We start from the raw sequence: 24,328 nt of genomic DNA, 5'->3' as shown, positions 1-24,328 counted from the left end.
GTAAGTGTGTCCAAGTCTTGCCACCAAATATTTTTGTTTTGTTTTTTAAAGACAGGGTTTCTCTGTGTAGTCCCGGCTATCCTGGAACTCACTCTGGAGATCAGACTGGTCTCGAACTCACAGAGATACACCTGTCTCTGCCTCCCAAGTGCTGGTATTAAAGGCATGTGACACCTCGCCTGACTAAATATGTATATTTTTAAAAGATTTAATTTTTATGTACTTGAGTGTTTTGCCTGTATTCATGTTTGTGTACCATGTGCATGTCCTGTGCCCTTCCTCAGTAGGCCAGGAGAGGGCATTGGATCCCTGGAAGCAGTTATGAGAGGCCATGTAAGTGCTAGGAATCAACCAAGGTCTTCTGGGAGAATGGCTAAGCCATGTCTTCAATACCACATTTATTTTTTAAAGATAAAGAGCTAATAGGATTTGAGACAAGGTCAGGAACTGGCTCAGGGGTCAGGATAACTCCTGGTTGTCCTGCTGGGATGAAAGGCTATCTGCAAGTATCCTGGTTCAGGAGTGCTAAAGAATCAAACTCAGGTCCTCTGGTGTGCTAGGCCAGCACCTACCCACTGAGCTATACCTCTAGCACAGGCTTAATTCTTTGTCCTATAGTCTTGGTCTCTACGTTACCCAAAGATGCAAGACTATTTACTATGAGATAAGACTGTTTTCTCCCTCCAAAATAGTAAACAGAAGATTAAATGTGTTAAGTAACTTAATGGCATACACATATAGTAGAAAATTAGCAACAAGATATGTGATGAATAAATAATACCCTGAGAAGGAATGGTCACCAACTGCTGTTAAGTTTGAATACTAAGCAGACAGACTGGTGCCTTGCTGTGTGTCCTACAGCTCTAGCAATCTGAGGGCAAGTGTCAGGCTCCATGGAAAGCCCAGAATTGATCCTGACCAGGATATTCTTTTTGGGGCTGAGTACTGAGTTGTTATGTTAGAATATTAAGTTTTCAGCAAACTGTTGCTACAAAGTAAAAATGATAAACCTGAGGGATGTTATTTCAAAAGAAAAAAAGTGCGTATAATAAATACACACCACAAAAAAGAGCCTAGTTTGTCTTTTAAAGACTGAGGGGAGCTGGGCATGCATGCTATGCTGGCACACACCTGTAATCTCAGAATTTTAGATGGTAAGCCAGAATAAGTGTCACAAGTCTGAGGCTAGCCTGGGCTACGTAATGCTAGGACAGCCTGAGAAACATAGTAAGGTTCTGTCTCAAAAAACCAAGCAAACAGCAACAAAAAAGCACACCTCACCTTTCCCCCCACCCCTATCCCACATACTTTGTAGTCAAAGGAAAAAAAAGGGCACCAGACGAGTGAACAGCTCTTTCCCCAACATTTTCTACCACAGCTGCTCCCTCAGGAGAAGACAGGCTTACTTGGCACAGATGTCTGAAGAGCAGCAGGGCTTTCTGGTCTAGCTCCCCTTTGCACAGCACATGGGAGCGCAGGTAAAGGAGAGCACTCATCAGTAACTGTTCCCAGGTAGGGTAAGGCTGCTGGCTCTTGCCTTCTCCTTCCTTTCCTGCCCAACGCTTGATCTTCAGTTTCCCAAGACCTCTCAGAGCTCCCACTGAGTCCACTGAGCACAGAGCATCTGCATGAGCATAGTAGGTAGGGAAGCTGGGGCCCACAGATGGGAAAGCTAGCACAGCCATGGAGAGCACGCCCAGATTTTCTGCACAGACCACACTGCTGTGGAGGGAGGCATGGACTTCGGAGGCCACAAGCCTCATGCCATGCTGCAGCTGCAAGATGGATGCCTGTAGTGGAGCAACGGTGTCTGGATACAAGGCATACTCTTCTACCAGTCGCTTCCTAAACTGGTGATGGGACTGCTGCCAAGAGGCCTCCTCCTTTAGAAGGTTCTGGAGCACTTGAGCAGACTTTGGTCCGTCTGTGTTGAGGGCCTGAAGAAGCCGCATGAGCAGGTCCTGAACAGCAGAGGCTTTGGCGATGCTAGTGACATAGTGCTGGATCTCTTGCACTAAGGACTCATAACTGGGCTGGTGGGGTCTGAAGGCCTGTTTCTTTGACAGGCTGTGGACTATATTCTCCAGCTGACTGATCCTTTGGGAAAGCAACCTGAAGGCAAATTAATGCAACAAACATGTGCTGTTAGAAAAGCAGTGAATCTGGGTTGGGCCCTCAAATAGAAAATGAAAATGAAGAAAATTAGCTTCAAAGGTGAACTGTGAGGGTAAGACTGCCAATGATAATGAAAATGGATTAACATCTGTAAGAGCATTCATGGAGTATCACATTTCCTTGATAAGTATTTTAAATACATCTCATCAAAGCCTTGTCACAGCTTATTGGCACAGGTTAATGCAACAGTCTGTCTTTGTCATTATGGACAATGAGGCTGGATAGCATTAAGCAGGGTTTCTTGATGCAGCCTTGGCCGTCCTGGAACTCCCCCTGTAGACCAGGCTGGCCTCAAACACAGAGATCTACCTGCCTCTGGCTTCTGAGTGCTGGGATTAAAGGCATGCATCACCACAGCCTGGCCTTCAAAAGCAGTTTGTTTTTTTTAAGCTTCATTTTATTTTTAACTGTTGGTATGTATGTGTTTGTCTGTACGTGGGTATGTATGCTTAAGTGAGGGTGCCTGTTAAGGTCAGAGGCATGTGACATCAAGATACCCTGGAGCTAGAGTTACAGGTGGCTGTAAACCTCCCAATAAGAGTGACGGGAATGCAACTTAGGTCCTCTGCAAGAGCAGTGGCTTTTTAAAAAAATCAACGAGCCATCGCTTCAGTCCAATCTTCAGTATCTTTTTCCTTGTTTTGAATACACGTTTTTCCTGAGCATAATGTAGGATCTGAGATATAACTGGTCATGTAGTTCTGAGATCACTACCACATTAACATAACTATAGTACAATAGTTAATCGTATACTGTGTTTCTAAAAACAAGGGGTCAGTAGCAGCACATCGGTACAAATTCTGCTGCTTTACCTGATGTGTGGGTGAGAGTAGCTGGTAACTCCTTCGTCTGCTAGGTCTCTGCCAGTTTGTAGATGGGATGACAGGTTCCGGGTCTTCCACTCACACTGCAGCTGGCATAACTAGTAGAAAAGGGAACAAATGGTTTTCTGTGGTCACAGCTACGATCATGCACATGAGGTCAATGTTCTGAGTATAGTTAGAACAATATGATGGACAGAATGCGAGTGGCCCAAAGATCTGGACCACTCAGCTCAGGGCTGTCAGGCCAAAGAAACTACCTTATAGCAGTGTAGCTCTCATCCTGTTCAATGATATATGTCCAATAGCAGAGAATGCCGCATTATCGGAATGACATTCACAATCTCTAGGGTCTAGAGACACTATTCCATTATTTCCCTGAAAATGCCTACCTTCTCCTGGCTAAGCTGAGTCAGAAATCTTAGGGGAAACTTCAGTATTTACAGGAGAGGCTGGGTATAGTGGGACCCTTTAATCCCAAGCACTTAGGAGGCAGAAGAGACTGATCTCTGTGAGTTCAAGGCCAGCATGGTCTACAAAATGAGTTCCAGGACAGTCAAGGCTACACATACAGAGAAACCCTGTCTACAATAAACAAAACCCAAAACAAGATCCAAGAGAACCCTCACTCCCTAAGTAGCCTTAGAGGGAACAGAGGTATAACCTACAAGCAGACTCAGCAAGCCAGGGCAGGAGCCCAGGCTCTACACTTGCCTCTTACCTCCTCCTGGGCATATTTGAGCTTATATGCCTTCTTCAATGCAGGGTCGAAGCGCACCCGAGGAAGCCAAGTCTGAATCTGGAGCAAGCCAAGGCTCACCCAGAGCCTCCCACGTCGGGCTGGTTCAGGAAGGTTCTGTTTACTCTCCCCTTCACCAATAAAGTAGTGCAGGGAGGTGAGCAAGAGGCACAGTAGTTCTTTGGGAAGTGCTTCCTGACCACTGATGTCCCCGAGAGTCTGCTCCACATGTTGGAAGGCCTGGCTGTCCCCAAGCAGCAGATGTTCACAGTTCTGCATGTACTGCTGCTGCTGGGACCCCGAAAGCAGCTCGGTGAGGCCTAGCAGGTGCCGGCACAGGACAAGCCCCTGGAGCCGAGAATCAGTGTGTCTGTGGGGACACAACACAGCACTTAGAGGCACAGTAAGTCAAACAAGCTCCTTGAATATACACTATCATTTCAATAATAACCATTAACTATTGATATTTAGAGGCGAAAATGTCCTCCAATTTTCCATGAGTTTGTATTTATTAGCTGTTGGTTCAACTATTCTTAAAATACAGGAATCAAACTCACAGCTGCCTATTACGGATCGCCAAGCAAGCTGATCTTTACAAAAACTACCCTTACCTTCATGCAACAGAATGAGGAGTCTGTACCTCAGAAGCAAGTTTTGAATGAGCGCATGCACATGGTGGAAATCAGACAATAGCATTACACACTACTTCAAAGGAAAAATACCTGAACTCAGCTACTGAAGGCACAGCCATATTGGTCCACAGCAATGAGCTGATGTCCTGGAGCTGCTTGGCTCGCTCAACCCACTCTCCCAGGGTGACATGTGAGGAAGACAGGAGGGGAAGGCCATTCACATCCCAGTGGCTTGCTCTGCTGCTGTTTGTCAGCATGCCGAAGCAACACTTGGAGAACACAGCTCTGCAGAGGCTGCCAGGGCCCTGAGCAACAAGAGGAGACCCACGTGACTCAGAGACAGATGTGAGCAGAGGAGACCGGAGACAAGTAAAAGGGAGACACAAAGTCTGACAAGCTGTCTTCCTTGGACTAATTTAAGACAGAGAGACAGCCACCCATAGCAAGGGTCAGGTGACCAATACAAGACAGCAAAGAGTACATGCCACGTAACTCTTGGGAATCCATAAGGTTTATCAGCCGACTTTGGGAAAGGTTTTACAAAAGGTATCAAGTGACCTCAGTTACAGTAAAAATACTGAAGACATAAAAACAATTCCACCAATGTCTATAGAAATAAGGGGTATAGTAAAGGTAGCACTGCAAGCAAGAATGGACAGGATTTATCATTTATGGACTAAGATAAAAATTGATTTGCTGCCACAGAAAACAAGATATAATGATTACGCATGGGGCTGGAGAGATGGTCCAGCAGTTAAGAACACATTTGTTTCCTACCACCCATAACAGGCAGCTTCCAAATGCGTGGAACTCCAGGTCCAGGGAAGCAGATGCCCTCTGACCTCCTCACATAGAGCACTCTTTTCCCTTTGACTTCTCTGCCTGAACACCGTGAGCTAAAAAGTTTTTTCTTTCTCTCTTTCTTGCTTGCTTGCTTTTGTAACAGTATTTCCTGACAGCAATGGAAAAGAAACTAAAAAAGGTGACCAGGACTTTAGGATTTCTGTCTTCACTAACAACCTGCATACTTAAAAAATTATAAAGCAGGGCAATCTGATAAGAACTATTAAAAACATATGTATCTACACAATGTGTAGGACTTAATTTTATGGTATCTGTGTAGTCATTTTTGTAACAGGCACCTCTTCTGATTAAGGGTTAAAATATTAATTCTAGTTACTTGTAGTAATACCCAGACAAATACTAATTACACAGAATCAATGAAACTTTTCTTTTTAAAAGAGGGAGTTGGGAGAAGTAAGAAAACCCAACATTTCCTAACTAGAGCTCAGCATTTGAGAGCATGCACTACCCTTCCAGAGTAGTTGACTTCAGCTCCCAGCACGCACATGGCAGCTCACAACTGCCTCTAACCCCTGCTCCAGGGGAGCTGATGGCCTCTGGCTTCTTTGGGTACTTGTGCGCACATGCACAATGCAGCCTTTTAATCCCAGCACACTTGGAGCAAAGGCAGTTGCATCTCTATGAGTTCAAGGCCAGCTGGTCTGCATAGTGAACATCAGGCCAGCCAAGGCCATACAGACTGGGTCTCCCAAAACCCCAAAATAGAAACAAATTGTACGATGCTGAAATAAAAGGAAGAACAAGCTGGCTACATTTTCATGACACATTTATGAACAAAGACTTCTTAGACATATAAGTAATGCAAAGATACATTGTATGTACACTTTTTTGTAGTTAGAATATTTTATGATTAGAATAAATTAGAGACTTTGGCATCTTATGACATACATTGTACAGGCTAGCTCTGAATGTGTAATTTTCTTGCTTTGGTCTCCTGGGTGCTAAGACTACAGGCATGCACTACCATACACAGCAAAACAAAATGATTTTTTTTTTGGTTTTGTTTTTTGAGACAGGGTTTTTTCCTCTGTGTAGCCTTGGCTGTCCTGGACTCACTTTGTGGACCAGGCTGGCCTTCAACTCACATTGATATGCCTGCTTCTGCCTCCTGACTGCTAGGATTAAAGGCATGTGCTACCATGCTTCGCCACAAAATGACTTCTTAAAGAAAAGTTTTGTGCCTTTAACTCACAATTACATAAATCATTCATGATTTGGACAATATGTTTAACAGTCCCCGCAAAAACAAAGGATTATAATCACCTATATAAGTCAACTGGGAAACAGAAAGAACAGGCACTTTTATGATTTTAATGCCAACAAACCTTTAGTGTGGAGTCCAAACGGGACTTAGGCATTTCCTGCTGCTGCGTGTTGGGCAGAGGGTTCCATGTCAGCCAGTGCTCTGGGTTTGTGGTAACCGTACTGCTCCAGGAAGACCCAAAGGTGGAGTTAAATAACTCAGACCACAAACAAGAAACTTCTTCAGCAGACAGCTAGAGATTAAGAGTTAGACAAAAGAATACTTGAAAAGCCTCCATCAATCAAATGATCAAGCCTGGCATCTAACATTATCAGTACCCAAGTGTTTAAAGTACTAATCCTTAACTTCCTTATTTCAATGCCCCCCAATAATCTTGGTGAAATTACGTGGGTTGTTTGTAGTTTTATAAGCTTGTACAGAAAATGAAATAATTCACAGAATTGTAACATCAGCAAATAATGACTTAAATAAATTAAGGTTGTTTTAATGAAATTAACCACGTTATAAGAAGTCACACTTAACATGAGAAAAAAAAACACTAAGTTTTCTTTTTTTAAGCCACATGGGAATTTTTAATCAGTCAACACTTTTCACACCACTTAGTGAAACCAAATGGGTAATTTTGTGATGAGTTGTATAACACCTTTGCTAACTGCATAAGTTGGAGATCTAAGTTTACACCAAACTCTGAAAGTCAATACAACGCCCAACAAGCATCGGCCAGACTCTGGTCAACCCAGACAAAAGGAGGCCTAGTTCCCTCTTGATTTTGGTTTTTACCTTCTGAATATGCAGCAAAGACCAAAGGTTCCAAAGCTTTTGAGGTGCAATCGGTGTGTACTTAAGACAAAATGTGATATGATGACTTATCTCCTCATCCATCTGGTGATGCTTGCTTGACCTATTCCAAAATAAATAGGGAGATGATGGAGTGTGAACTACTAGAAAATCACCTTACAGTGAAGGTGGGACGCAGAGCCCACAGCACCGAGGAACAGCGCGTGGATTTCAGCGATGAAGGCAAAGCAGTCAGAGCACGTGCAGTAGGCGGCTCTGCCGTCCTCTCAACAACAGTGAACCAGTGCTTACCTTCTCAGACAAGCCTGCGTTACAAAGTCAGCCGTCACTCTGTGCTGCCACAGCACAGCCAGGTACTCTGCCGCAGGCCACAGCTGGACACGCCTGCTGAGGCGGACTAGAGAGCCCATGTCTGGCTGGGGAGGGGAAGATGCTTCATGCGCTTTTTCCAGGAATCCACAGGAAAGTCCTCTGGTTTTTAGTTCCAAACACTGATCATTCAGAAGATTCTTCAATTCATCTTCAATTCCAATCAGAAAGACACGTATGTATTAGAGCGATGTAGTTTGTCTGAGGTCTAGATTCCCAACATCTGGCAGCATGGCTGTACCTGCTATCAACCCAAGTTTCAAGTTTCCCAAGTCAAATCATATTAACTTCTACACATCTAATACTTTAACTAACTAATATTTGTGATGTTTAGTCCTCTGACTAAAGTTGGGGTGTGGAGTGGGGGAAGAATGACAACTTTATGAGCAGTAGGGAAGAAGACACTTAGCAAACCAAAGAGCAGAAAGCATTACCTATATCAACACCTTCCAGGATGTTAGCTCTAAGGACCAATCCCCAGGCCTGTAGTAGACTTTTCTTCACATTCCATTCAGAAGCAACCACTTGGAGACGGTTAATGTCTTCTTGCCACCCACACTCCCCAAAGACAGGCAGCTGTTCTCTGATAGCAAGGGCTCTGTTGAGGACTTGTAGCTGTGAAAAGCAGTCCACCACCAGCTTGTCCTAAAATAAAACCCAAGAGAGATGATTCAAGAACGGCAAAGCAGTTCTCATCAGTAAGTAGCCTATGCACACAGTTTGAACGCTCCAGCTGCTCTGCTGGAGTTTAAGGCAATATAGCTCTACCCAGACTCAAGTGAATACAAGGTAGCATTTTCTTATGAGATTAGGGTTAGCTTTGGAGCAAGTCTACTTGAGCTTCTAGGCTCAGGAAAACCCAGGATTCACTGACCACACGTTTCTAGCTGTACCTTAAAGGGGAATGGTCGTCCCAGGAACGCCTGCAGCTTCTTTACACCAGTGAAGCTGCCAGCCGGGCTGCCCAGACAACTGTGGATGTGCCTGGAGACGGTCTGCACCTCGTTATAATATCTTCAAAGAAAGAGAGGGAAATGCTAAGTACTAAGAAGTCTACATTTTCCCCCTGAGACAGGGTTTATCTGTGTGGCCTTGGCTGTCCTGGACTCACTTTGTAGACCAGGCTGGCCTCAAACTCAGAGATCCGTGTGCCTCCATTTCCCAGAGTACTGGGATTACAGGTGCACAACATTGTGCCCAGGGTCTCCTACACTTTTGATTTTAATGTGTTTACCAAAGCCAAGGAACTACCAAAGTAAGAAGAAATGGCTTCAATTCAAGTTCTCTTATCTTTTAACATTACTGCTCAAAATAGAAATCTTACTTGTCTTCATGATTCACCAGGAGTTGGGGGATCTGATGGATCAAATACTTTGAAACCCAGTGCCAGTGGAGGGCAAGCAAAGCCAGACCGGGGGCGTCTACTGTCACTGTGTCAGCCACAGTCCAAAACCGGTCCCGCCATTGCACCGAACCTAAGAGCTAAAAACAAAATAAACCATGACTATTGCTCTGTAAAAGACACACAACATGTTTGGTATGGAGGTGCAAACCAGTAATCCCAGCACGTGGGAAAGCAGGATTATTTTGAGTTCAAGGACAGCCTGGACTACAAAGTGAGACTTTATCTCAAAAATCCAAAAAGGCAATCCACTACCAGTTTGACCTGAAGTAAAGCTCAAGAGAGCCTAACATGAGTAGTATAAGGCTAAACTGAATTATTTTATAGGCAGACAAAGCAAAGGTCTTTTTTCCTAGTACTTGAAGCACAAGTGTACTTTAATTTACCATAGAACCATTTTTTTTCTAAAGCATAGACTCCATTTTCTTAGAAACTGCCAAATATACACGAGCTGCTCTCCTGGGGTGGGGTAGGGGTCACTGGTGTCATGACTTCCCTTTTGCACTTGCTCCCCACTGACTAGTAACTGTGGTGCTTCCTGTGAGTTCCTTCACTGGTACCTCCATTTGCACCTTCCCAACAGCGGCTGCTCAAACAACTGTCCAGCTCTCCTGGACTCTATATGTGGAGCCTCATCTACTACCTCATGCATTTATAAAATTCAACTGTTATAATTAGTTAGCATAGTTTCTGTCTTACAAATGGCCTCACTACTTTTTTTTTTCTCTCCCTTTAACGGTTACCTTTAGAAGGTTTGTGAGGTTAAAGCTATTTTCATAGCATGTTATTTACTTTAATGAACTGAATTTTAAAATAATGATACAAAGAAATGATTAAAAGAAAAAAGACAAACTAATTATGTAACTGGAAGCAGAAGTCATACTGAACATACACAAAGTAAACCTTTCTCTTTGAGAAAAATAATTTGGAGGCTAGGGGTTAGTTTAGCTCAGTGGTACAGCACTTGCTCACCATGCATCAAGTTCTGGGTTCAGTTCCAAACTGGGGGTGGGGGGAGCTGGAGGGTACCAAAGGGAAAAAATAAGACAGCAACAAATATTTGAAATATAATTGTTCTTCACTCAGTTCACGTTCTAAGGATTTCTTCTAGACTCTAGTCTTTTATGTAAATTAGCATGTTTGTGTACCCATATCTTCAATCTCCTATGTAAATTAGCATGTTTGTCTACACATATCTTTAATCTCTTATGTAAATTAGCATGCTTGTCTACAGGTATCTTTAAGTATAAGCTAAACTTTTCCTGGTAAGACATAATACAATGTAAATGCTATGCAAAACTTGTTACAGTGTATTCACAAACAAGGGCAGCTGGCTGAAGAGATGAGGATTTAGTGCTTAAGAGCACTTGCTACTCTTGCAGAGGCCCAGGCCCCAGCACCTACGTGGAGGCTACAGTTCTAAGGGCTCTGGCCCAGGCCCCAGCACCTACGTGGAGGCTACAGTTCTAGAGGATCTGGTTCCTTCTTCTGGCCCCCACAGGCATCAGGCACACTAACAGTATAAATATATACATGCAAGCAAAATAGTCACTGATACAAAATAAAAATAAATAAATCTTAAAAGAGGGAAATAAGAATGACAAAACAAGCAAACAAGGTCCGTACATGTTCAGTATAGAAACAGTTTTTTTGAGGGGGAAAACAGCCAACACCAGCTCCCAATTCACTAAATAGCCAAAGCAGAACAAGAAAGGGAAAAAAAAAAAGGTATTATTTTGGACCTAAAGTTAGTTCAGTCTGTGGATGTGAAACCAGGTAGGACATACAGAGGGGGAAGTGAATTTGTTTTTAATAACAAAACTAGAGCTCTCAAGCAAAACCAAGAGATCAACAAATTTAAGTTTTTCTAATAAAACTTGTGACTTTTTACTTATAGGGCAAAGTACAACAATTCACGAACAACATTTCCAAATTACCAATATAAACACATGGGTAAAACTAGCTCAGTAATGTACTACAGAGAAGTTCAATACCGGTGTTTCACAGGCTAGCCAAACCTCTGTCATGGGTATCAAGTGCCACCACAAACATTCCTGTTGGAAGTGGTACTATTTCCTTTTCAACCTCCTATGAGGCTAGTTGTACTTTATAAAGGTAAATACCAACATGAAACCATGAGACTAACTGGAGAGGCAGCCACGAAACCCAGCCTTTTCTTGTGAAGGGACTGGTTATAGTCGTTTCACTCTTTGTACCAATTTCCATTTGGAAAAATGGTTACTTTTATTAAAACGTATCATTCATGCTAACAGACTATATATATTCTTTGTGTCACTTCCTAAGTGGTCCCTAATATTGACAGAATACAACAATAAAAACAAAACCTTTCTGTAGTTTTTGATCATCTTTAAGGGTAATGAGTCCTTCGAGTAAAAAGTTTTACTAGATTTATAAGAGTAAACTGTAATTAAAATGACAATGATATATAAGAAAGCTTGGATAAATTAGAATATAATTGTAAAGCTCAAACGTACAACTAATAAGGGGATAAATATAAACCATTTCTAGAAGTATTACTCATACATAAAAATGAACACACTACTACTACATTTAGCTTGTGTTGGCTCAAGTGAGAATGGCCCCACAGGCTCCCGTATTTGAATGCTTGGTCCCTGGGTGGTGGACTACGTAAGTTGGACTGGGAGGTGTGGCCTTGTTGAGAGGTGTGTCACTGAGAGTGGGCTTTGACATCTCAAAAGCCCAAGCCAGGCTCAGGCTCATTCTATTTCTGCTTGCTACTTATGGATAAGATGTGACCACCCAGCTAACTGCTGCAGTGCCGTGCCTGGCTGCCTGCTGCTGTGCTTCCCACCATGATGGTCATGGACTCACCCTCTAGAACTATAAGCAGGCCTCGAGGTAAATGTTTTCTTTTAAAAGTTGCTTTGGTCATGGTGTCTGTCACAATAATAGAACAGTAACTAAGACACATCTCCAAATCAACTAACCAGAACAAAGATTTTTTTATATACAAATACCATTCAATGGCCACATGATTACAGGTAAAGACAAGAAAGAAATACAAAAGGACACAAGGAAACCTTTATAGATGAGAATAGGTATCTTACTATTTTGATTGCTGTAACAGTTTTACAAGCATATGAATGTCGAAATGCACTCTAAAAACCCTGAAGGTCAGAGCACTGCCTCACCTTACTGATGTGGGCATCAGGAAGCACACCTTGGGGAGACTGTACCCAGAGCAGGACTAGTGCATCAATAAATTCAAAAAAAGCAGCAAGATTGGCCACAATTTCATGGGGCAGGCTGTGACAGCTCTCTGGATCTTAGAGTTGACATTAAACAAACAAACAAAAAACCAAGAACATCACATTAGAGTTAATTCCTAAACATTTCCAAAGTAAATTATAATCTAGACTTTATTACCTCTAATACAAAGGTCTACTAAAAAAGCATGTTTTGTATATATTATGAAAATTTGCAGATTAGGTATGTAATACCTATGATGTAAATAAATAATGTCCTAGTGAAAAATGCTATAAAAGAAGTTTTTGCTTTTCCCCCCTGCTTTTTCAGAGGACTTAGGGTCCAGCAGCCATATGGCAGCTGATTTGCTTGGCTGTAGCTCCATCTCCATGGGATCTGATACTGTCTTCTGACCCGCAAAGGCACCAGAAGTCATGTGGTACACATGCATATATGCAAGCAAAATATGTACGTATAGATGCATGTATATGTAATTTTTAAAAATCAACCAAAAACAAAACACTGAAGCCAGGGCGCATGGTTTCTCTTAGATAGTTTCTCAGGGTGCCTACCGCTGAATAAAACACCAGGACCAAAAGTAATGAGTACAGCTCTCAGTTCACAGTCCCTCTAGAAAATGCCCCTTAGACTTGCCCTTGGGCCTAATTTAGGTTTCCTCTCAAATGATTCACTTATTAAATTGACAAAAATGAACTTTTAAAATCTTTATACTTTCACATAGCCCTTTTCTAAATGGCATAGGTGCTTTTTGGTCTACAAAAACTAAGAAAGAGAGAATCTCTGGCTCCCATCCAACCAAATGCTTCCAAACAGACAGTCCCTGCGCCAGGAAACCTGCTTTTGAAGTTCTAGCTCTGCACCTTGCTAAATATGCAATCTAGAACTTCTTCTGTGTCTCTGGTTTCTAGTGTGTACGAGGTAAGAACCTGCTTAGCATCCGAGGGTCAAGCACTTCGCAGAGCACCTGGCATAGTGCATGTTCAGCAAATGCCACTCATCAGTACTGAGTAAGGGGCACATTTCATCTCAGGCCAGCAAGTGAACAGGAAATCTGAAAGCAGCGGTTCCTGAGGATACCTCCTAACTCTAGCAACAGCATAACCAGACTGTAAAAAGGAAAATGTTTTACCTTTATGGAACTCAAAAGACATTCTCAAAACACTGTTTCTTAACTTTTTACCACCAACAGACAGCAAATTTGCTTCGGTGAAAATCCTCTTCTCCCGGTCAAGATAGACAATTGTCCTGGAATGAGAGTCAAAAATTCTTACCAGTTAATAGAACCTCTCTTGAGTTAATGAAGTTGTGGTCTGTTTTGTTTTGTTTTGTTTTGGGGGGTGGGTGGTAAGGGACCTGTGTAGTCCTGGGACCAAACTCAGGGCAGTCCACAAACTAGGTAAATAAATATTCTACCACAGAGCCATGCCACAGGCCCAGAAACACTTGGAACCCGGAGCACCCATCCCTACCCCTAGCCCATTCCTCTTCTGTCCTTGCTGGGCTAGAGGGAAAGGGTACAAAGATGATGGGTGGTGAACCCTGGCATTAAGAAGACTACTGGATAGAGCTGGAGAGATGGCTCAGTAGTTAAGAGCACTGGGTGCTCTTCCAGAGGACCAGGGTTCAATTCTCAGCACCCACACAGCAACTCACAACTGTAACTCCAGTTCTAGGAGATCTGACATCCTCACACACGCAAAACATCAAAGCACATTAAAAAAACAAAAACAAACCACCAAAAACAAAACCCAAAACACACACACGCACACACATATATTAAAGGAAAAAAAAAATAAGAAAGAAAACTGCTGGACCCCCCTCTGCCATAATGTGACAGTAACCGTAACTATGCATACGAGCAGGGAGCACGGGGGTGCCTAGAGTATAAAGACATTCATACTCATGGCCTCGCTTTATGAAAATTATATAAAAAAAATCACATGTTCATTATCAACATACCTTCATGTGATAATACTGTGCTCCAATTATACATTTATTTTAAAATATCATACTAACGGCCAATTAATGGGTAAAAAAAAAAAACCAAACCGAACCAAAAATCTTATCTGGCAAAAAGAGAAATGCACTAAGAAATGAGGGAAAATGTATTAGCCTATGTATATTCACACGTGTGTTTACTTAAGTTGCAGGAGTGGTACCTGTATGCTATATCTGAGGATGAAAAACTAAAGCAGACACATGTGAGAGAGTGAAAAGATAATGGGAGGTTTCTAAGACCCACCAGCAGAAATCCAGAGAGTAGCTTTAAAGTAAAGGCCACCACTAATGCTAAGTGAACACATCGCCATCTAACACCTACTGTTTGTGTAAAGCCCACATAACGTGTATTTGACATGCAACAGAAAAGACTATGAGAGAAAGTGTCTAGAGCCACAGGCTTCACCTACTTGTTTGCAACTGATTCTAAGAGGGCAAAGAGCTGTTCAGACTGGTGTGCTTGTGGGTCCAAGTCTCCTGAATTCCTAAGGATGTCCAAAGCTTGCATATTCCACCGGGGGTCCAGGGGGATCACAAAGTCATCTAGTTAAGGAAAAAGAAAAGAATGAAATAACTAACATGCCTGACTTAGTAAGCCTTAGTTGAATATTTTCACTATTTCCTGTGGGTGTGGACATGTGATCCCAGCTTTCAAATAACTAAATAATTATCAAATGAAGAAATACTGAAAGCTAACTCTTACCATTATTAAAGGCTGAAAGCTCTTTAATATATTGTAAACAAATGAATCTTCAAATTGGAAGAGACCACACAGAAAGAAAGTCTTACATTTCCTCATTTTCTACTAGTCGTCCTCTAACAGGGCGAGTGCCATCTCCACACTCCCAGCGTCCGTCTCGTGCCCCATTATTCTTGAACTCCCTTCAGACAGCAGATAGCAGACCAACAACAGTTCTGAAGGTCAGCTTGTTTCTGCCTGTATTTAGTCTCTGGAAAACTGTAGTGACAGTGGGAGCTGTAAAGCTCTTTCCCTGAAGTTTTCAGAGACAGAAACCAAAAGCAGGTACACACCTGTTGTATTTGTCTGTAATATTTTCCAGACATTACGGACTCCAGCTGAGAGGGAATTTGAGTAGAAATTCCTCAGAGCAGTGGCACTGGCTTCCAGATCAATCTGCACTGACTCTGTGGAAGGAGAGGTATTTTGCACTGGTGAGAACAGAGAAGCAGTAGACTGAATGTACAGAGTGACTGAATTGTGGCTAGGGGAAATGACGCGCTGGAGTGTAGAGGTTATTCAACTTCAAGGGTTTTATGTCCTGTTCATCTGCATTACTCTCTGGCTAGTGGCAATGATATAAAACAATACAGACAAAACATCACAAATTCCCTCTATAAATACTTACCACTGGCACTAAACAAGAGACTTATTCATTGGCTTAATTTTAAGTTCTTAGGAAACACAAGGGTTCATATACATTCAATTACTAAGGCTGACATGTTTTGCTTGTTTGTTTGTTTTTTTTGAGACAGGGTTTTTCTGTGAAGCCCTGGCTATCCTAGCACTCATTCTGTTGGACCAGGCTGGCCTCAAACTCACAAAGATCTGCTTGCCTCTGCTTCCTAAGTGCTGAAATTAAAGGTGTGAGCCACCACTGGCCAGGTTGACATAATTTTAATGGGTGTGTGTGCAGCTGCATCCGTGCATGGGAAAGCTGCAGGACAATTTTGGGTGCTCAGAACCACCTACCTCCTTTGAAATGGGTCTCTTGTTTGTCTGGAGTCCAACAAGCCTCAGGCATCCCCCTGTCTCCTTGGAGCTCCCACTTTGCTTAGAAGGCATGTGAATTACCCATTACTAACAAATTCTATGTCCTATATTTTGCAGTGTATTTTTATTATTACTATCTTTTCCCTGTTTTTTGAATAAGTGACAAATTAAATTAGTACCTAGTAGTACCAATATGGAAAGGATTGGGGCCAGGCACAATGGTGCATATTTTTAATCCCAGCACTTGGGATTAAATGATGGTGACATTTTTTGAGTTCTAGACCAGCCAGAGCTACATAGTGAGACCCTGTCTCAAACAAACAAAAAACAGATCAGGATTCTTAAAGGAAAATGAATTATCAAAAACAACACTGTTCCCAGAGAAAATGTTTATACAGAAAAAAAGACAAATGTCTAGCTATAAAGTAATATGATACAATGCATTTTCCTTCTAAACTGAAAAGGAAGACGGGCCCTGAAATTCATCTCCTGATAAATGAGGTGCAGACATCTCCTTAATTTAACAGCTGTATAAACAATGCAATGTCACACAATTTTATGATTTTGTTTGCTGTAATTTCAGCAGTGTAGTCACAGATTAGCATGTCTGCTGAGGCTCTCACACAAGGGAAATGTATGTAAACCCTCTCCATCCCTTCAAGCTTGCTACTTACCAAGCCCCGGTGGTATGTTCTTGGCTAAATGACAAAGCCACTTAACTCTGAGCATCCAATCCTGATTGGTTGCTCTCTCTATGAGCAATTTAACAGCCATGGCTAAGACCTCTGGTTCATCGAGCCAGGAAGTATCCACTTTCTCTGCGCTGAAAGTCAGGTTCTCAGGGCTACCTGTCTGCATTATGTTCTCTAAGTCTTGCAAAGTAAGAGGCTGACTCCTGGAACTCACAGAGTGAGAAAAGTTAGAACAGTCTTTTACATGGTAAAAACAAAATAAAACAAACCAAAGGTAATGAAAACAAAACCAAAAAGCAAAGACAAAAGCCAGCTGAAATATATACTTAGGGATGGTGTACAGTTGACTGACAGAAACATGCTCAGCATGACACAGGCGCTGCCTGGATTCCATCCCTAGTCTGATTGGTTGCTTTGTATGAGCATATAACAGTCTGTAACAGCCAGAGCCAGAATGTCTGGTTCATCAGTCTAGAAGGATCTACTTCTACATAAGACTTCTAAATACTGATAGTAACAATGATGATGATAACAACAACAACAAAACAGCAGTAAACATGTGATGGCTAGATACTAAGTGCTGGGCTGACTACAGTGTGTTTGCCATTCTCAGCAAAAGCAAAATCTATCAAGAGAACACACTGCAGGCTCTGCTCACCTCGTCCAGCTGCTAGTTGTCAGGCTTTTCCTGTTGAGGCAGTATGCCAGAATCTGCCCGTCACTTCGGACAACAGAGAGGCTAGAGTCTTCCGTTGCATGGAGAGCAGAAGGCACAGAATCTGGCCAGAGCCCTGCGGCAAGAATGGAGCGTCCCCAGGTCTCCCGAGTTTGCAGAGATGAAGTGTGATGCTCCAGCAAAGCCTGCACAAGCTGTAGAATGTGAAACACAGGGAATGCAGGGCTCACACAGCTATCTGTGAACAATTCTCAGACACACTCTTTAATGTTATCATCAGTTAAATTGCTTTGCCTATGTGTCAGAAAAGAAACATTTCCAGAAAAGTACCTCAACACCAAACTTTAACTGGAACAAAATAGTGGTCAACTTTCATAGAAGTTGCTATCCTCTATGGTAATTTCCTCTATCTCAGTGTTACAGCTTGGACAGTGGTGTGAAATGTTCACAGTACCTTCCGGTTTGATGCTGAATGCTGAGAGCAGACGTACACTTGCCAGCATGCTTCAAAAAAGGCTTTGTCTAAACTCAGCCCTCGCTGCAGGTACTGCACCATGAGTATGGCTGCCTGACTGAGAGTGGAAACAGGTGACATTGGAGAACCTATAAAGATAAAACATTGCCATGTGTGACCAACAGTCTTCTAAACGTTTGATAACCACTGATAAATATGAGGCCAGAGAGATGGTTCAGCGGTTAAAGTGCACTGTCTGCTCTTCCAAAATGACCCATGTTCAATTCCCAGCACCCATATGCAGGTTCACAACTACCTGTAATTCCAGTTGTAGGGGATCTGACATCTTCACACAGACATACAGGGAGGACCATTAAATAAAGAAACTTAAAACAAAACAAAACCTGGTAACAATGCCCTTACATCCATCTTCTAACCATACATTTGCTTGAGAACTGGGTCTCCTGAGGGTACACAGATGCCCAACACTCATACCCTAACCTCATCAGCATTCCCTTTTTATTTTTCAGCTTCCTGCAGTGTCTGAGAACTCTTTCACAGTGTCACATGTATATTTAACCTCAAGCTGACATACACCAAGGATGGCAAAATGAGTGCAACCTACAAAAGACCAAGGGTTTAATAGGCCTACTGTGAAACCCCAACTGTCATTATTAACTAATTCTGACAGTTATCAACTCATTAAGCCTCATCTATGACTGGGAAATGTGCTTGCAGAGCAGAACTGTACCCAGCACATAGCCATTATCCAGTATATAGCATTTCATTTATTACTACTCATCCTTTTAACATAGGAAACAATGACAAAAATTAGAACTGTGTCAACTCAAAGTTTCTACCTTATTTCAACCTTTTATAAAGGCAATGATGACCCAGGAGACACAAAGGCAAAGCACTTCAATCTCATAGCATAAAGCAGATTTACTCAGCAGGAGCACATAGCCATTACCAATTTTGTCTCTGAGTCTGTGCACCGAGTTTGGGTGTCGAAGGAAGCCAGAAAAGGGCGTTAGACTCCCTGGAGCTGGAACAAGTCCACTGACAGGGTGCTGGGAATTCAAAGACAGTCTTTGGAAGAACAAGCACCCGTATGTGGTGACCCACCTCTGTAACTCCTTAAGAGACTTAACATTGATAGCTACGTGGCCCCAGATGAGCACAGCTCCATTTCTTTGTTCCTTTGCTTTTTTTTGTTGTTGTTGTCATTTGCTTTTTTGAGACAGGGTTTCTCTGTGTAGTCCTGGCTGTCCTGGATTCACTCTGTCAACCAGGCTGGCCTCACACTCACAGGAATCTGCCTGCCTCTGCCTGCCTCTGCCTCCCGAATGCTGGGATTAAGGAGTACGCAACCACTCCTGGCTCAGAACTCCATTTCTTGAAGTATCTGGACATAAACATGCTTTCCTGATGATTTTATTTCATGTATAGCAAATGTGAGAACTCCTAGACTGCAGATCCAATGGACCAACATGAATTTTTATAGGACTAAAACTGCAAAGGCCCACAAGCAAAAAACCTACCTCTAACAATGCTCTGGACCTCTGTGTTCAGTGCCAGGAGGATGTTACACACACTGTCACCCACCAACCCAAGGCTGTGCAGCAGAACTTTCAAATCCAGGTTATCTAGGATGCTCCCATCCTCTTCTCCTGAAATGTAGAGTTCAAGTCCACGATTCCTCATTGCTCGAGAAATTTCTCCATGAACAGGATCCATGGAGAGAAAAAGCCTAATAAAGAGGAAATAAAGACAATTTAGAAGGAGTGAGAAAAGTCAAGTCCCAGTGTAATAAATTGTTATAAGCAAGTTATATGTTGCTCACCTACAGGGAATCCATTGAAGATAATGCCACTTCAGTATGTGATACTATTACCTGCACCTCTTTTTTAACATGTCAACACACCTGTGAATCGGTGTCTCTACACCTACTTCTGTTTGGGCACCTGTGTGTGGGTGTTTGCAGAGTCCGAAAGAGGCTGTCTGATCCACTGAAGCTGGAGTTTAGTTATGAGGGGTCCAATATGGGTGTTAGACTTCTGCAGAAGCTGTAACCACTGAGCCATTTCTCCATCCTCATATACTGCACTGCGCCCCCTTCAGCTTTTGGAGACAGGGTTTCTCTATGTAGCCCTGGCTGTCCTCAAACTTACAGAGATCCTCCTTCCTTTGCCTCCTGAATGCTGGGACAAAGGCATGTGCCAGTGCTCAGCTATCAACTGGCCTTTGTAAGGAATTATGCCAAGAACTTAGAAAGCCTTGCTTTCCGATATTCCCCCAACTCAGGCCATGCTAATTCGTTATTCTGATCCATCCACATAGAGCAGAGAGCAGTGAACCATGGTCTTAGTGAGGTTTTCCCACTTCTGTGAAAAAGCACCATGAGGGTTTATTCAGCTTACAGTTCCATGTCATTCACAGGCCCTCATCTAAGGGAGTTAGAAGGTAACTAAAGCAGGCCAGGAACCCAGAGGCAGGAGCTAATGCAGAGAGGACTGCAGCTTGCTTCAGCCTGCTTACTTATAGTATGCAGGACCACCTGACCAGGAGCAGCAACACCACACCAACCAATTAAGAAAATGCAGTACAAACTTGCCCACAGGACAATGTGGTGAGGATACTTTTTAAAGTTGAGGTTATCTTTTTCTAAGATGACTAGTTGGTATCAAGCTGACATAAATCTAGGCAGCCCAACTCTTCAAGAGTCAATTTTTCTTTGTCAATGTGCCTCCACATCCTCATATGTGACATCTGTGTCACATATGTGCTATCTGACATCTCTACTTATGTTAGTAGCAAAAGAACGGACTTCTGGCGGGCTGTTCAATACTAAACTTGCTCTTCTGTCAGTGTTCCCCTTCTCAATATACAGCTTTTCATTTGCCCAATTACTCCAGCCAAAACCAGAGACACTATCCTCGTTTCTTTCCCTTAACTCACAAGTTCCGCCTATGTGACTCCTTCCCCTTGCACTACTAACACAAGCCACATCTTCTTCTCTCTAAAGGACTGTGACTGCCTTCTACACCTTACTGTCAGCCTGGAGAAAGACCTCACTTCTTTTTGCATTCTGCTGTCCTCAAAGCCTATCAAGTACTTGGCAATCAGTAGGGCCTTAATAGCCACACTCTAACAGAATGAACAGGTGGTCTTCTCAGAAGGTGGTGCAGTTTACAAACAAGTGCTAGTCAACGTCTGCCTTTGTTTCTGAAGCCACCAAATTCTTTATTTACATACCTGAAACTGGGATTTGGTGTCACTGTGGAAGCGGATCCATCTGCCATTCCTCTCTCGTTAATGGTGAGGACACCTCCAGGTTCGAGCAAGGCATTCAGACGATCCAGCACTGATGGACTGCACAGAGAGTCAAATTCAGGCTGACACGCTGCCTTAACTCTACCACTCCTGCCCAAGTCTGCACTTGCCTATGGACCCACTCTCCTTCCAGAGATCACTCTTTCAGAGACCGAGCTCTTCTAAGAGTCAACTCCCTTTCGTTATTCCCCGAGGCACATAGCTTTATAAAAGTACACACGTTTGCTGAGTAAATGAAACATGGAAAAAGCATCACATAGCTCTCCCTTTAAAATTATCAAATATACTGAAGGTAACTGGATTTCAAATGAAAAACATCCAGAAAAAAAGCTCCAAGAAGAGAAGCTATTACTTAAAAAACAGCTTCTGTTATAGCAATTTCCTACTTGTACTTTTTCTCATAGTAGGTTAAAAAGTAATATGGACTGTGGCCATTAGTGATACATATTTACTGTTTGCTTATATCAGATCCTGTATTTCAAAAAAAAAAATCTTTGTTTGATGTTACAAGGCCTAATATTGTATAGACAAGCAACCCAATTTTGTTAGCCTTTACATCAGTCATCTCATGACCAACCTAGACTGGTCAGCACACAGTAGTCTAATAGGTGAGAAAGCCAATAGGTCAAAACCACAAAACCTCAGTGTGAGTCTTTACAATTAACAAACATAAGTTTCAGTCAGTTCCACTCATGATCCTGAGGAACAGTTCTTACTTGCAGAAGTTTACATTGTCCATCAGAAGCCAGTCTCCAGATTTCAGGGCTTGAACTAACATGCTGTCAACCCATTCAAAGCTGCCATGACTCCGGCCATTGGCTGACTGCAGAAGCTTCACCCCGAAATTTTGGAAATCTTCAACAAGCTTGGCAAAGTCTGTAATGTTACAGAGAATAAGAAGCATCCAGTAGTCAATGTTAAAGCAAGGTACCTCAGCCTCCTACCCAGAAGAACCCCAGGTAGCCTAATACTTGTTTAAGCACAGATAATAAAATTATGTTTGGGATAGACAAACAGTTTCAATCACTTTCCAAATTAATAGCTACATACTCAGGTTGGTTCTGGTGAATAATTTTCGTGTTTTTCAATTTTTCAAATACTGCACGAATAAAGTCTGTTATCCATTATAATTTTATTGATAGCATAATGTTCTTGTGGACTGTGTACAGTTTACCCTTGTTCATTCAAGTGCTGATTTCTCTACCCCACTCTCTGGTATCAATTCAGACATTGCATTGTGATGTTTACTCTAAGTATCTTCCGTCTCAAGTTTGGGTAAACATGTCACCATTTGTTCTCTGCATTGTCAATAAAGACCAACTAAGCAATGCTGAGCAAAACAGAATAGAGTAGGATATCCTGGTGCAGTGAGGGGAGGAGGAAGAGGAGACAGGAAACAGGTATGCATATGGAGAGGACCCGGAAATACCAGGAGGAATGAACCAGACCTAGAAGATGAGTAAAAAGCAAGTACAATATGGAAAATCTGGATGGGAGGAAACTGTATGAGCTTGGAGGGTTAGGATAGAGTAATTACTGCACAGGATTGTGCTACAGGTTAATTAAAAAGATTCTAGCCTCTCTGTGTGGTTATCTGGGTGTAAAGCTGGTTAAGGAGTAACCATTGATTATACTAAAATTATAAATCAATATTAATAATCATGTAAACTTTTTATATTAAAGAGCTAGATAAAAGCTGAGTCAGGCGCAGTAGCACATGCTTGTAAGCCCGCCACTTGGAGAGACAGGAGCAGGTGGATCTGTGAGTTCGAGGCCAGCCTAGTCTACAAACGAAGTCCAGGACAGACAAAGCCACACAGAGAAACCCTGCCTCCAAAAACCAAAACAAAACAAACAAAAGAGCTGTAAACTGGCAAAGTATAAGTAATGACACTAAAATCTATGCATTCATCTACCTATAGATAGATCTCACAAATACTTTATAGTTTAACACTAACAGCCCTTGTCTAGAATTTTTCAAGTAGTCGTTTTTGTTAGAAACTATGTTACACTGAATTCTGCTTTGAGCCATGAGAATAGACATAAGGTCCTCACCCCACCTTTCTTTGGTTTTTTTTTGAGACAGGGTTTCTCTGTGTAGCCTTGGCTGTCCTGGACTTGCTTTGTAGACCAGGCTGGCCTTGAACTCATAGAAATTTCCCTGCCTCTGCCTCCCTGAGTGCTGGGATTACAGGCATGATCCACATGCCTGGCTAAGCTCCCAATTGTAATTTGAAAACTAAGAAGAAAACATGATAGAGTAAGAGCTAGCACAATACTGTGTACCTGAGAGCCGGGAGGTAAAAACCAAGATGAATTAGCTTTTGTAGGAAGCTACAAAAGAGGAGTGAGAAACCAAGATGCCAGGCGCCTCACTGAGGGCAAGTAGAAAGAGCAGCAGGACACATGAAGGGAGGGCTTCTCAGAGAAGGGCCTGAAGCCTTGGAGGACAATGTGCCTGTGGCTAAGTAACCCTGCACCATCAGTATAAAAATCATCTGCACACAGACTGCTGCACTAGCAATTACTGGGCTACAATAAGCCTGGGTCTCTTTTCAGTACCCACCGGGCAGAGTAGAGACCTCAGCAACTACATATAGCACCCATCAAGTGAGACTCTTCAGGGTCATGTAACAGGAGGAAATGTTCATCCTCCCCAGCCCTGAAAGGCTTAAAAATTATTTTTAAAAGATTAAAATAACCCATAGGAAAGGGGCCGAACAGTTCAGACATGCCTGCCCTTTCCTTCTCTTACTCCCAGCGCCCACTCTGGCCTTTGTAAATAAAAAATGTGATTTTTGTTGTGAGGGAAAAAAAAAAATCCATGGGCAATTTATTACCTACTAAGAAAAGTCCAACAGACTTAAAACATAAAATAAATGTAGGACTTCAGAACTTAAAAGTCAGTGCCTAACATCTAAGTCAGATTTAGACATACAGGGAACAATGAAAATGCTTATTTTGTGGGGAAATACTAGTTAAAGAAAACTAAATAAAACAAAACAAAACAACAACAAAATCCAGAACAAATCATACTTGCTATGCGAGATAATGGATTGATCCATAGCTGAATAAACATGAAGTGAAGAACTGAGCTTGGTAACCAGTTATTTTCATATCTGCCTTTTCA

The 24,328-nt window shown here is 42.3% G+C and overlaps 1 protein-coding gene across 1 annotated transcript in view; it reads right to left on the bottom strand.

The window, feature by feature from the left end:
* Positions 1–24,328, bottom strand: part of MDN1 (midasin AAA ATPase 1) — a 127,451-nt gene that overhangs the window by 37,080 nt on the left and 66,043 nt on the right. The window contains exons 44-63 of the mRNA XM_084789073.1: positions 21,915–22,074; positions 21,121–21,237; positions 19,407–19,615; positions 17,866–18,014; positions 17,394–17,605; positions 16,718–16,938; positions 15,344–15,457; positions 14,722–14,854; positions 13,443–13,558; positions 12,238–12,371; positions 8,987–9,144; positions 8,556–8,676; positions 8,097–8,307; positions 7,585–7,813; positions 7,276–7,396; positions 6,557–6,727; positions 4,458–4,672; positions 3,718–4,105; positions 2,988–3,097; positions 1,407–2,112 (exon numbers count right to left, since the gene is read on the bottom strand). Of these exons, the coding sequence (XP_084645199.1) occupies positions 1,407–2,112; positions 2,988–3,097; positions 3,718–4,105; positions 4,458–4,672; positions 6,557–6,727; positions 7,276–7,396; positions 7,585–7,813; positions 8,097–8,307; positions 8,556–8,676; positions 8,987–9,144; positions 12,238–12,371; positions 13,443–13,558; positions 14,722–14,854; positions 15,344–15,457; positions 16,718–16,938; positions 17,394–17,605; positions 17,866–18,014; positions 19,407–19,615; positions 21,121–21,237; positions 21,915–22,074 (3,995 nt within the window). The remainder of the gene's footprint in view (positions 1–1,406; positions 2,113–2,987; positions 3,098–3,717; positions 4,106–4,457; positions 4,673–6,556; positions 6,728–7,275; positions 7,397–7,584; positions 7,814–8,096; positions 8,308–8,555; positions 8,677–8,986; positions 9,145–12,237; positions 12,372–13,442; positions 13,559–14,721; positions 14,855–15,343; positions 15,458–16,717; positions 16,939–17,393; positions 17,606–17,865; positions 18,015–19,406; positions 19,616–21,120; positions 21,238–21,914; positions 22,075–24,328) is intronic.

Source organism: Acomys minous (assembly GCF_964271855.1).
Source record: "Acomys minous genome assembly, chromosome: 1".
Lineage (NCBI taxonomy): Eukaryota > Metazoa > Chordata > Mammalia > Rodentia > Muridae > Acomys > Acomys minous.
The sequence above is the reverse complement of the archived record's forward strand: the minus strand, read 5'-3'. Positions and strand labels throughout refer to the sequence as shown.